The 14,178-nt window shown below is 40.3% G+C and overlaps 1 protein-coding gene across 2 annotated transcripts in view; it reads left to right on the top strand.

Moving 5' to 3' along the window:
- fermt2 (FERM domain containing kindlin 2) overlaps positions 1–14,178 on the top strand; it is a 44,792-nt gene that overhangs the window by 9,681 nt on the left and 20,933 nt on the right. For both annotated transcript variants that reach the window (XM_053633758.1, XM_053633759.1), the window contains exon 3: positions 6,302–6,535. In XM_053633758.1, the coding sequence (XP_053489733.1) occupies positions 6,302–6,535 (234 nt within the window). The remainder of the gene's footprint in view (positions 1–6,301; positions 6,536–14,178) is intronic.

Genomic DNA, 14,178 nt, shown 5'->3' on the forward strand with positions numbered 1-14,178 from the left:
TTGCATGTGTCCTCAGGGATGTTTGAGTGTCTCAAAACAAGATCAGAGGGACCATTATTGATCGAGGTTGCTCTCTAGATGCCCGTGACCCCCTATTGGTCCTTGACATGTCCTTGAGAAAGAGCATACGAAGGAGCAGGCTTAGTTTCACTCTTCCAGTCATATTATCATCAATTATAGACCAGTGTTTCAAAAGGCTTTTGTGTATTCTCTAGATCAGCATTTGAGAGATTGATTTCGACCTTTGTTGGATCATGAAAATTTAATGGTAAAATGTATAATAGATTGGAATTGGTGGTGCACTCACACCACAGGATAAAAATTTATTGTGAACATTTTATAGTATTTTTGATCTCTCTGATTTATAAGCATTCAGCAAAAATTGAGCTTTGTGTTTAGGGGTAAACATACGGGAGGACTGCTTGCATATGGAGAAGATGAAACTTGAGCTTTGGAGTGTCTGCTGATGTTTTGGCCTGAGGAGTCTTTAATGAGAACTCCTTTTCTTTTGTAGTTTGATTTTGCCATGGGCCAGAAATCTGACTTGACTGGAATACAGCAATGAGTCTGCTCCATTGTTTTTGTAGATACTTAAAATGTCATTAGTAAGATTTTGGAGGGTTGTGTTCAAAATGTGTTTGGATCACTGGGATTCATCATGGTGGCACTTGTTGTACCTTTAAAAAAGATATACAGTATCTCACAAAAGTGAGTACACCCCTCACATTTTTGCAAATATTTGATTATATCTTTTCATGTGACAACACTGAAGAAGTGACACTTTGCTACAATGTAAAGTAGTGAGTGTACAGCTTGTATAACAGTGTAAATTTGCTGTCCCCTCAAAATAACTCAACACACAGCCATTAATGTCTAAACCGCTGGCAGCAAAAGTGAGTACACCCCTGAAATGTGAAAATGTCCAAATTGGGCCCAAAGTGTCAATATTTTGTGTGGCCACCATTATTTTCCAGCATTGCCTTAACCCTCTTGGGCATGGAGTTCACCAGAGCTTCACAGGATGCCACTGGAGTCCTCTTCCACTCCTCCAAGACGACCACTGCCTTGCTGCCAGTGTTCTATCAGCTCATAACACTTTACTTGGGGCGGCTGTGTCTCAGGTGGTAGAGTGGGTTGTCCACTAATCGTAGGGTTGGCGGTTCGATTCCTGGCCCATGTGACTCCACATGCCGAAGTGTCCTTGGGCAAGACACTGAACCCCAAGTTGCTCCCGATGACAAGTTAGCGCCTTGCATGGCAGCTCTGCTACCATTTGTGTATGAGTGTGTCTGTGAATGGGTGAATGAGACACTATGAGCGCTTTGGATAAAAGTGCTATGTAAGTGCAGACCATTTACCATTCTGAATTCATTCATCTAGGAATGCATTGGCGTTCAGAACAGCATTAATTTTCCTTGACATGGATTCTACAAGAGGCTTGTATGCATTTTTGCAGGAATGTTGTACCATTTGGAAATTATTCCGGTGCTTAGTTGCCACGCACCGGGTGTCTTGATGTAAACAACTCTTTCCATTTCATCCCAAAGCTGCTCAGTAGGGTTGAGATCCAGGACTGTGCAGGCCAGTGAAACAATGAAAGCTTGCTCTTGGAGCCATTCATTGACGGTACCTTCTTTCTGACAGGGTACATCCTGGGGGCACCGGCCATCTGACTATGCATAAACTGTTTGCCATGAAGCAATAAAGTTGCTCAGCTCTTCATGTTTTTCTCTGACACACAAAATGTTCAGCTCTAGCTTTTTGGGATCAGATAATTATTACATTCTGGGATGACAGTCTATAAAATGTACTGACCTTTTTGTTTTCATCAAAACATAACGGGGGTTTTCAGCAAGGAAAAATAGCCACTCGCTGTGACTAACATCAGCAGATAACCCCAACCTTTAACCTCCCCTTTGGGGTATGTATGTGTATATGCACGTGTCAGACTGATCACTTAAATGCATTAGACTTAAATCTGTAAGAGAAAAGTAATGATAGAAAGGAGCAGCAACACATGATCCAGTCATTGAAGTTTGCAATGTCAGTGCTGTTATAAATCGGTGTACTTCATCCTGATACCTGTCCCTGCTTGTCACGTTTGCTATTGATCTGATTATATGAGTAGCTCAATATCATACCTGTTCCAGGCAGCATAGCATGCATTTGGGAAGTCATCGGAACCTGAGTGCATGAACGGTGCTTTCAGTCGATTCCTCAATCTATAATTGTATGTGCTTTGAGAGATTTTACTCTTTCTGTATTTGAACCTTTTTAGAAACATTGAACAAACATCTCTTTCGGGATGCCATTAGCATTAGTAATTCTCAGCTCGGTGGCTTTTAGGTTTTGATTTATACCCTACTCTTCTCCAAAAGCTTGACCTTTATATACACAAGGCAGTGAAGAGACACTGGTGTGTACAGGAGGCACGTAGTCAGCCTAGCTTCTCCACATGTATTGTATAAATGACGCTTCTTTGTTTGTCTCTCCAAGTGTTCAGGGAAAATGTCTCCGTGTCTATAGTGTAAATGTGAAAATGAGTCCTATTGGAACGTACTCCACGTTTTGCTTGCATTTTAATGACTTCACATTTTATATTCTTTTTAATCAAGCAACCACATTTTGAGAGCTGGGAGAGCGACAGTTTCTTTAAAAAGGTTTGCATGATCACGTCATACTGTGAACTAAACGTGACGCAGATCCAAATAATTGCTTATCGTAGCAATAATTGAGCAGCTTGAGACAGCCTGCTTGACTTTGACATGAATTAGCAACCCAAATAAATTTGAAATAAAAAGTGTAAAAGATGAGGCTTATGCTTATGGATTGACTCATTAGTACTTAAGCAAAGGATTAGATGGACGTTGTAGGCCTGTCTACCCGCATGCCTACCGAAATCATAAAACCTCATTTTGTCTACAGCTCCAGACTCCTGCTCTGCATTCAGTGAACCCAATTACTTAGCCCTGCTTTCGTTTAGCTACAACATTACATCATCCCCTGGCAGCCTGTATTTTTAGCCAGGAGAAACCATTGGCCAGCAGCAGATTGAATTACCAGCCTTTATACAGGCTGTGTGATAGATGACCGTTAGACCCCACCCCGCCCCCATACTGTTTAGATACGGATTGAAAGTGGGACTAGGACAGAGGCTTGTTTTGTGTCTTCGTGTACAGCTGAGTGTCACAACTAATGCAGCTCTTGCTCCATCACTAGAATTTTATAAAAGGTTTAGCTTTGCCAAATGCTTTCCCCCCAGCTCAGTTTAAGGTTTTCCAAGAGAATATGTGGTAGCATCTAAATATAGCAAATAATTGATGTACTATGTGGCGATGAGACCGCTCCACCCAGTTTATTCAGCGTACACAGTCTTAGAGATTCTCAGGACAAAAATGGAAGCTGACCATTATCATGACTTCCCCTTTTAAGGAACTACGTTAATCTTGTGCTGTAAGCTCATAACTTGAATTTATAGGTATTACATTATTTGAATGCTCTGATTTATTGCCTGTGTAGTTGCCTCGATTTGAGTTATTGTAGAACCCATCACTGTGTGGAAATGTAGTGTTGTCTTTAGCTGAGTTAGCACTGTGAAAGTAAGCGTCCTGCCGTTACATGCCCAGCCCCTGCGACACCCCGGCAGGGGTTCACACAACAGGGAAATCACACACAGCTCCGCTACCATATGACACACCCGCTCTCCATTTTCATACTGCCAAAAATCAAAACCAGATTTTTTTCCTCTTTACGTGCAGGGAGCTAGAAGATTGTTTACGGTTAGGTCAAGTTAGTGGAAAAGTTCTGCCGAACGGTTGCTGTTTTGCCGATTAGAGGTTTTCTGAACACACTGTTGCTTGGCATCAAACCTCTGATTGACGTAGCTAAGTGGCACTATGGAGGGCGATTATTGTAAACCAAGATGATGAATAGAGTGTAACGCTTTATTTCTCGGTCCAGATTGTATAGTTCCATTGCACTTATCTGAACTGGCCAATGGAGACGTGCGTTCACAGCATTTAAGAACTGGTGGTTGGGAGTCATGATGATCGCAGTAAGACCACGTCCAAACACACGCACTGCACATAATTATATAACATCATTACATAATGTTCCGTGTACTACCATGTCGTGATTTGATTTTCCGCTTTTGCTGCATAGGTTGTTTTTGATTAACCATGATTTTCTTTTTTTTTCTAAGGTTTAAATGGTATGAGGTTTAAAATGACGTTAGAAGTTTCTGCCACAGACTGCCTAGAGAAGAAGACACTGGAGTTCAAATGGAAACATTGTGGTTTAGGGAGCCCCAATTTGGAAGGATGGAAAGCCAACAGCGTGAAGGAGAAACTCTGAGTCAGTGTGCTTTGAGTCACTAGTATGGTAGAGTAGAGAACTGGGAAGTAGTGGGAGAGGAGAGGCAAGCTTAGAGAGGCAGTGAGGAAACTGGACACTGCTGAGGGAAGTGCTAGTCCCTGTGCTTGCCTGGAAGCATGCCTGAGTTCTGACATCACTGCTGGAGCAGTAACATCCGCTTTTCCGGATGTCTACTGCATTGTCTGGCTTGAATTGGCCTGTACATTTTTATTAATGCAAGAGAGTCTGTAATAGTTATTAACAATGGAAAATTTGTATTATTCAACCACAGTCTTTAGCAGTGCAGAGGAAGGGGATCAGTTTCTTGAGGGAACTGTCATAATGCCGAAGACCTGCCGAACACATAGCCTTGCCTCCACTTGAAGAACAGATCTTCGTGGATCTGGTGTTGTTTCTGGCTTCCTCTTCCTCCTAGGTTTACCCTAACGTTCAGAGTGTCACTGCTATGTTATATACACGCATACGCATACACATACACAACAGGGGTGTGTTCCTCTATTGTTAGCCTACAGCTGTGGGAGAAAATCGGGTTTTAGGTGCCTACAGCCGTCACACTCGGCATGTGGAACAAAGGGAAAGTTTGAACCTGATCTGTCACGCAAGCAACAGTTCTTTCCCATCAAACATTTACCTCCTCACCCCAGCCCCTTTCATTCCCCCCACCCACTGCATTGAACATGATTGGCGCTCTGTCTCAGCCCAGCTCTGTCCCATAAATACCGCCCCCTGTTTTGGCACTTATGCTTACGTCATTTTTGATGGGCGTTCCCTGGAGGCACAAAGTAATCCCAACCAAATGCAGTGTCACACCCCTGTCATTAAAAGCATGGATCTTTGTGCTATCCTAATGGCCTATTCGTTGGCTCGTATATCACTGCCACTTAACCGCTGACCTTTTCTCACCACACTAGCTGTATTTACATACAAAGATTTTCACCTGGTTGGATAAATTCACAGCTAAGCCTGAACTCAGGACTCAGGACTCGGTGGAAAATCTCTATGTGCATGTTGTATGTGGCCTGGACCAAATGTTACACATGCTATGCGTGTCATTTAGTGTCAGTGTGTTGAGCAAAAGGCTCATGACTCCTTTTCGTGCACAATAACCAGCTAATGTCAGTTCCGCAGTTAACCGAGTGGTCATCGTGTCAGTCGTGTCCTATGAATTTTAACACATGCTATGATGTCGATCTCTGGGGGGGGGAAAACCATCATTCGCATGTGCTTTTCGAACATCGAATGGTTTGTTCTTGTATTCAGATGATTATCAAATGGATTGACTGTCTCATTTGATAGGATGGAAAATTTATTCAGCCTCCATCATGTTACTGTAATCTGATTTATACATTTTGTGTATAAAAAGTACAATGTGCTACTCGTTAATAAATAGGGCAGTGGTAGCTCAGTGGTGAATGCGCTGGCCTACTGCTCAGAAGGTCGTGAGTTCAAACCCCAGCACCGCCAAGCTGTCCTTGAGCAAGGCCCTTCACCCGCAATAGGGCCCGCTTAGATGTATGAATGAGATAAATGTAAGTCACTCTGGATAAGGGTGTCTGCCAAATATCATAAATGTAAATAAATAAATATTGAAAACTGTGGAAAATTGCTGTGGTACAAGAGGAATAAAATGACATGCAGTTATAGGAAAACAATCAACGTCAGGGTCTCACGCATCTCACCACCCTGTTATCAGGTATTTTCCTATAGCAGCACCCCTTTGTGTTTAATTCCTCATTTCAAATCCAGCTGAGCTATTGAACAGATTAATAACTGGTTATTAGGCTGTGTGTAAACATAGCTGATCTTTCTCACAGCCTGTTGAGATGCTGAATATTTATATACATCTTTCTCCTTTTCCTGAATTTCGGTGAAATCCGTGGTGTTCCTCTCCTCTCAGTTCTCATATTTTGTGTGTATTTGTGTACAGATGTCAAGAAGGACTGGTCAGACCATGCACTGTGGTGGGAGAAGAAGAAGACGTGGCTGCTGAAGACGCACTGGACGCTGGATAAGTACGGCATCCAGGCTGATGCCAGGCTACTCTTCACGCCCCAGCACAAGCTGCTGCGCCTGCAGCTGCCCAACATGAAGCACATGAAGGTCAAAGTTAACTTCTCAGACCGGGTCTTCAAGGCTGTGACGGACAGCTGCAAAACCTTCAGTAAGTGAAGCTTACAGGGTTATTTATTTTATTTTTATATATATATATATATATATATATATATATATATATATATATATATATATATATATATATAATATAATATAATATAATATAATATATTATATATATATATATATAAAATATATAATTATAATATATACACACACACACACACACACACAGAGGTGGAATCTTTGCGTCCCCTTCTGCTTTAGAACCTTTTTGTTGTTGTTGTTTTGTGTGTTTTTTTTTTGTGTTTTTTAAGGCTGTCATGGGCCTCTGATGTTGCATTAGTTTTGAAGGCCTTTCCCACACCAGTAGATATGTCCTTGAACAGCTGTTTAAAGCTGCTCCACGTTCTGTTTCGTAAAGAATGTCTGCTTGTCAATGCAGAAGGCTATAGGTCTATGTTACACTGTCCATATTTAGCCCATGTGACCATGACTAGTGGTCAGATGTTAAATGTAATCTCTATCAATATCCATTTCTGTCAGTATTCTAGATCTACTGAGCTTGGGGTAGAAGGTCAAATACTAAATCGTGTCGAGTGTTAACTTCAAACTTCCTTGCACTACACTGGCCGTGTCCTCTAGTAATAGTCCTCTAATAATTTCATCTTCAGGACAATATATCCTCAGGATATATATTTGTTGGGGTATAAAACTATTGGCATAATGCTTTACGTTAAGGTTCCCTTAATTAACATTATTTACTGCTGTTAACATTGTTTATTATTAAATGTTAATGAACACGTAAATGTTAATGAAATACACCTGCATTTACTGTTTAGTTAATCCATGACTAAATGAAAGTCCATAAATGAACAGAAATGAAATTGCAGTGTGTTAAATGTTCATGATTTTAAGAAACGTCACTGAACATGCATCCTAGGATGAATCTTCTCATCAGATAACTATTTGAACTCTGGACTTAAGGTGTAAATACTCACTCACTCACTCATTCACTTACACACTTATTCACTCATTCACTCACTCACTTATTCATGTACTCACTCACTCACTCACTCATTCACTCACTCACTCACTTAATCACTCACTCACTCATTCATTCACTCACTTATTCACTCATTCACTTACTCTCTTATTCACTCACTCACTCATTCATGTACTCATTCACTCACTTATTCATGTACTCACTTATTCACTCATTCACTTATTCATTCACTCATTCACTTATTCATTCACTCATTCACTTATTCATTCACTCATTCACTTATTCATTCACTCATTCACTCACTCACTTATTCACTCACTCGTTCACTCATTCACTTATTCATTTACTCATTCACTTATTCATTCACTCATTCACTCACTCACTTATTCACTCACTCGTTCACTCGTTCACTCACTCATTCACTCACTCACTTATTCATGTACTCATTCACTCACTCATTCATTCACTCACTCACTTATGTACTCATTCACTCACTTAATCACTCACTCACTCATTCATTCATTCACTCACTCACTTATTCATGTACTCACTCACTCACTTATTCACTCATTCATTCACTCACTCATTCACTGGATGTGATACAGATTATTTGTTTTATTTTGTTTATTTTATATATTACTTATGATGTATCAATACTAGTTTGTTTGTCAGTTAATGCATTCAGTAATGTCAGTTAAGGGAACTTTGATCTAAAGCGTTAATTTGAACTATTATGTGCTGTCTGTTTTGGTTGTGCTAGGTTAGGAGTAGTGTTAGGATTTTATTTTAATTTTGAGTTGACTCATTCATGCAGCTCTCAAGATAGCATGCAGATAATATTGGGTTATCTATGTACTTTTCCAAGTTTAGCATGTCTCTGTCTCTGCCATAACAAATCTTATTTTAGCTTCAGCGTGATTCAGGACAAATTGCACTTGGCTGACTTTACACATGACTGAGTGACATGTTGCACAGTGGCTGGTGAGGTTGTATATCTGTGCTCTTCAGGTGTTTGTACTCTTGCATCGAGTCTTTTCCAGAATCACCTGCGATGTGGCAGTGACTTCACCATTCTTTTTTTTAAATTATCTGCAATATAGACTGAAAGCTGTGCTCCTAAAGCTTTATATTCCTAAGAGTAAGTCGTTTGACTCAGTTTGACAGTTTCCTGTTCTTGTGCCTATTGCTTGCTGTGTTGCCCAGATTTACAAATGGGATGGGGACAGGAAGTTTACAGCCTCCAACTGGCTGCGGCTCCAGACAGACGGATAGAGCGCTAGCTTCTTCTTGCAGCTGTGCATTAGACAGTCACCATTCAGTCTTGGGTTCTCATATGCTCTTCTGGCTCCCTATCCCCCACCCTAGTGATGGATTTTCCTGAGAAATGTCTAGTCTTTAATCAGTTGGTCATGCAGTAGCAGATTCCCAGTGTTCACTCCTCTGCTGGAATTTTTAATGGGCTATTTGTGAGCAGTTTTGGAACTTATCCAAACTCTGTTCGATTGTACTTGCCACAAGTCCACCATGTCCTTTAGCACAGATGTTTTTAAATGTCCAACTCAAATGATCACCATTCAGGGGCTCTGGCAGAGTTACTGTAACATGGCTTGATTTGAGCCATTTAATTGTGGGTCTACATTGGGGCAAGCGTAGCTAAAAATGTCTCATTGCAGAAGCACACATTTACAGCTGTCACGAGTCCTCTCTTAGCAAATTATCAGACTCCCAAGGGGTCCAAGAATTTAGCTTGTTGGGTCATGAACTGAAATTGTGACGATGCTGCAGCAGTCAGGATTCCAAGAGAGCGTAGTTCAGTCTGCTCTCTGGGTGGGAAGAATGGCATTCCCCTCTCTCTCTCTCTCTCTCTCTCATCAATCAGTATCAAGTGCAGTAGTGTCTATACAAAAATGACAGAAGAGTGTCATTTTAAAGGGTGTAAGGGCATAGCTAGGGGTCAGCATATTTATCAAAGTAAACCAACTTAAGCAGCCTCTAGAAACCTAGTGTCATGTCATGCCATATGTGAGTATATTTGCGAGGGAAGAAAACAAAATTGAAAAATGAACCACAAATGAAATTAGATTTTGATGCCGAGTTGTTTGAGGAAGGTCCAAGAGTTGGGTATTTATGGCTTTATTAGTACAAAAGACCTGCATGTCATGTTTGATTCCATGCTAATGTCATTAGTGTTATTTGTTTGTTTGTTTGTTTGTTTGTTGGTAGTTGTGGAAGCTTGACTATATATAAGGCACTTTGGCTACATTTTGAGTACTATCACTGCTTCTTACAGCTATTTTTCTGTGTGTGAGGACACTGCAAAGTGAGGGCACAGCCACCGCCAATGACTTGTTCATGACGTGGTAGCGCTGGGAGCCACACACACACCCACACGCACACCACAACAGAGCAACTCTTATTGTCCTGTTGCAAAGTTATATTAGCTTGCAGGATGTTTGTCCTTAATGTTGGTCATACTGGTTCACTTAGTGGCTCCAGCAGGTCCTGCTGTCTACTGACTATTACTGCACCTATTTAAATCATACTGTTTTCAAGAAAAACTTGTTTTGATCTATGATTTTTCTTCCAGCCGATCTCTGTTAGCAGTACACAGTCAGATGTTTTTGAGTCTTCCACCAGCATGTAGCTTTGCACTCATCTCTACTGCATAGTCAGTCCCTCCAAGATTTTGTGCAAAAATCAGTGCAAAATCAGGCAAAAACTCCACAATATTCAGGATTTGGGCCAAGACGTGTCATGTAACATCACAACATGCATTCAGCCAGAGCCCTCTTTGATTGACGTGCGTTAAACATGAGTAGAGCTAAAAGGTCTCATATACCAACAAACATCACTGCGTTTCAGTAACTGCATTTCAAAGGTGAGATGCAGTTCAGGCCAGAGTTCTCTTAAAAGTAAATTATCCACCAACCCAGACCTGTGATTTCAAAATAGCCAATAAGTAGCAACCATCAGTATGATATAAATGAGTCTTGGATTAGTTGTGAAAACCACATTGACTCCTATGAAGATTGTGTAACTCTCTCTGGCGCATTTACAGTGATTATTATTTTTTAAAAAGTGTTGAAGTCAAATAAACCGATAAACTCAAATTATTTTCAGAAAGTATTGTTGGCAGAAATGAGCAGCTTCCTAAATGATAATTAAGTGGAGAGAATTGGATCAGTGTCTTTGACTGTGATTTATTACTCCACTGGGAATCCCAGCACAGTAATACACTGAGGTAGATGACATGTTGTTCAATCAAACCTACTGTAGTCTCATCCTCAGATGCTACATCTTTGGTTCACCGAGTGACTGACATGTTTTGTACATTCAGCTGGCCATGACATGAGCTTCACAAGGCTCTCCACACATTCATGGATATTCACTCCTGTGCACCAGTTTCCAATGGGAAAACAAACCAACTTTTGAACATCATGACACCATGAGCTTTTTGGAGCTTCTATTGGTGGTGAGCAAATGTGGTCAGCCATTTGCAAAGCCAGTCAGACAGCTTCTTCTAATAAAAGCAGGTGGTTCGTGAGCACGTTTAGTAACAATGCACCAGACTCTTTAGTGAAAACTAGAAGCCTGGCTTGCAGGACTATATAAAAGCTGACATTGAAATAGTCACTGCTTCATGACAATGAGTCTTGAGATGGAATAGATTGTTTTCTATACTCTCTAATCCAGTGATATGGATGGCTTTGGAGCTGTTGTGTATCCTCAGTCTGTTAGTGAACAGGTGCTCTGGCCTGTGCTTTTATGCAGACTGTATAACACTAGGCATTCTTCCCATTACTGTTGCTATCTTTTTTTTTTTTTTTTTTCATGTGAGAGATGGACAGAATATCTTTGTCCGTGAATTATTTACCCCCTCTTACGGCCTTCCAGAAGAGTGGAGAAAACTACTCCCATCAAACTGGCTGCTGCTCAAACAGGTGCTTCTGTTTGGTATGAAACAGACTAGCTAGACGGTTATGTTGAGTTATTTTTCTGCTGCTCAAGTGTTTAGGTGTAATGAACCTGTACAATGCCACTACTAGTTTTTACATTTCCAAGACTCAAATTGAGAATTAACTCATATCAACTCAACCCCAGCTTTAGCTATAACCGAACCTCTTACTTCCTTCTTCAGTCAGCCTGCCGGTCACGGCCTTGCCTGCTCACATGGCTGTATAAGGCCAGAGCGAGTACAGCGTGAGAGAGAATACTACCATCTGGTAGTTCTTAAAACCTCTGGAATGCTTTTGCTTTAGTAACACAAACTAAACAAGCATTTCGCGCCAAGCCAAGAAGCCTCTCCTCCCCCTGACACACACTCATTCTCCTCCCTGGATGTCTGGCTGTGGAAAAGTGAGGGGGAGTTCAGGCCGTCTTGCAACAGTGCTTTTAATGCAAACTAATAAAGAACAAAAATTCTTAGAAGACAGTGAGTACCAGTCAATAAAACTATACTTCAAATACTACAAATATTTTCCTACAGTTTCTTAGCTGGACCTGCAGACAGTAGATTTAAAAAAAAAAAAAAAAAAAAAAAAAAGTTTAAATGTCTACGTTCTGCCCAACTTGAAAAGCATTCTTGTATGTCAGAAAACACACTGATATCTCCTCTCAGCTCAGCCAGCAGGCGAGAAGGAGAGGCTCAGACGTGCTGTAGCCATCACGGGGCCTGAGAAATGCTTTTCGGTTCTGCCTCTCTGATCCTTCAGACCACCTCAGAGCTTCAAGAGGACTTTTAAGAAGCATACCCAGCAAATTATGACCGAGGATAGTCTGCACAACTGCGCTGTGTGAGCAGTGATTTTCTGATTTGTGTTCGTGTAGATTGGCTTGTAATGAGTAATGGAGCCAGAGTATCCTAATAGGGTGGGTCCTGCATAATTTTCATGTGGCCCAAATGTGCAGATTTCTGATGAAACCGGATTACAGATGGCTCATAGATTACTTTCTTGCAGAAAGTGAATTAACAAGTTTATTTTAAGCAAGAGTATAATGTATAAAGGCAAGCAGTAGTTTTATGGACTGTTCCTTTTGTACAATATGTAGCTAATTTAGTGAACAAAGATCGAAGTTGCCTGGTCATGGGATTAAAATCAAAGTCATTTACAGGTCTGGAAAAATTTCGGAAGGTCTTGATCAGTAATATTTAGAGCTGTGTTCTTGGCTCGTGTTCTCCTGGAGCACGGGTGGACAATTCATAAATTCATTAGCTATCCAACCGAGCAAGCGACAGCATTAATCTGTTGTCCTTTGTTTTGTTACCCAGACACCTAATAGACTAGGGTACAAATGGCTAACATAATGTAATAAAGTATGGCCAGCTAGTTAGCTAGTTAAGTGCATTTATACAGACCGCAACAAGTATATAAATTCCCAGCTAGGAGTCATTTCGGCCATAGTCATTATCCTTTAATGAGAAAGTGTCTGAGGTGGCACATTGTGTTTGCACCCTCGACAAAAGGTCATCAAGGCATTGGAAAACATTTGGCTATGAGCTGTGATGTTTTTCTCATTATACTGCACAAAAATTAATCAAGTCTAGGGCTGCAACTAATGATTATTTTCATAATTGATTAGTTGCCCGATTATTTTTATATGTATATCATTTATTTTAGTGTTTTTATATATATATATATATATATATATATATATATATATATATATATATATATATATATATATATATATATATATATACACACGCGCGCGCAAGTATTTATGCATTATTTTTTATGGATGCACAAAAAGCACTGAATTAAACTACAGTACTAAATTAATAATAACTCCCTTTCACTGCACCTTCTGGTTTCTGTTACTCACTGCTTTGACATATTAATTTACTTTTGTTTACTTTTGATCGTAGTGTTTAAATTAGACATTACAGATCTTACTCGCGCTCTCACTCTGTATCACTGCGTCTACGGAGCCACGCAGCACTAACAGATCACTTCCTTTATAATAAACTACAGAATTTACACTGCAAGCGTGCAAATACAGCATATAATGACAATAAACTGGAATTGAACTAAACCTTTTTGCACCACTAAAAGCTAAAGCTTGCACCACTTTTCCCTGCCCCTTGCACACAGTGGAGTATTTTGGATATAAACATAACTTTCTGCTCATGCAGCACTGTTTGATCTCCATGGTGTTTAATATAATATGCTCCCCTGCCTTAGAGGACTTTCTTCCTTAGTCATGTGAGAGATTTCGGCGGAGATTTCGCCTCTGTCTGTTGGAGACTAATGTTGGGAATAAAAGGCAATGCTGACATAAACAGTAAACTGAAGAAAGTCATTGTCAGTGACTCTGGGAATTAGGCTAAAGCTAGTGGCGTCATATTATGTGCATATAACGTCATGCGCCATTGATTAGGATGTGGCTTATACTTTCGGTTAGTAAAAAAACGCTAGTGTTCCATTTGAGACGACATTACCTTTCTAAAATCCACACACTAGACAGTAGACTATATAGTGCATAGTGTAAGTGTATAGTATGTCATTTGGGACACTACTTTAGTATTTACGCTTTGGAGCATGTTTTCAGAACAGAAGTAACGTAATGAGCAAATTTACCTCGTGCCGCGCACAGACCAACGATTTTCATTATCGATTATTATCGATTAGTTGTTGCAGTTCTAATCAAGTCTGGCTAGCGTCTATATTTTGTCTCGACGTGATAAA

Source organism: Ictalurus furcatus, chromosome 9 (assembly GCF_023375685.1).
Source record: "Ictalurus furcatus strain D&B chromosome 9, Billie_1.0, whole genome shotgun sequence".
Lineage (NCBI taxonomy): Eukaryota > Metazoa > Chordata > Actinopteri > Siluriformes > Ictaluridae > Ictalurus > Ictalurus furcatus.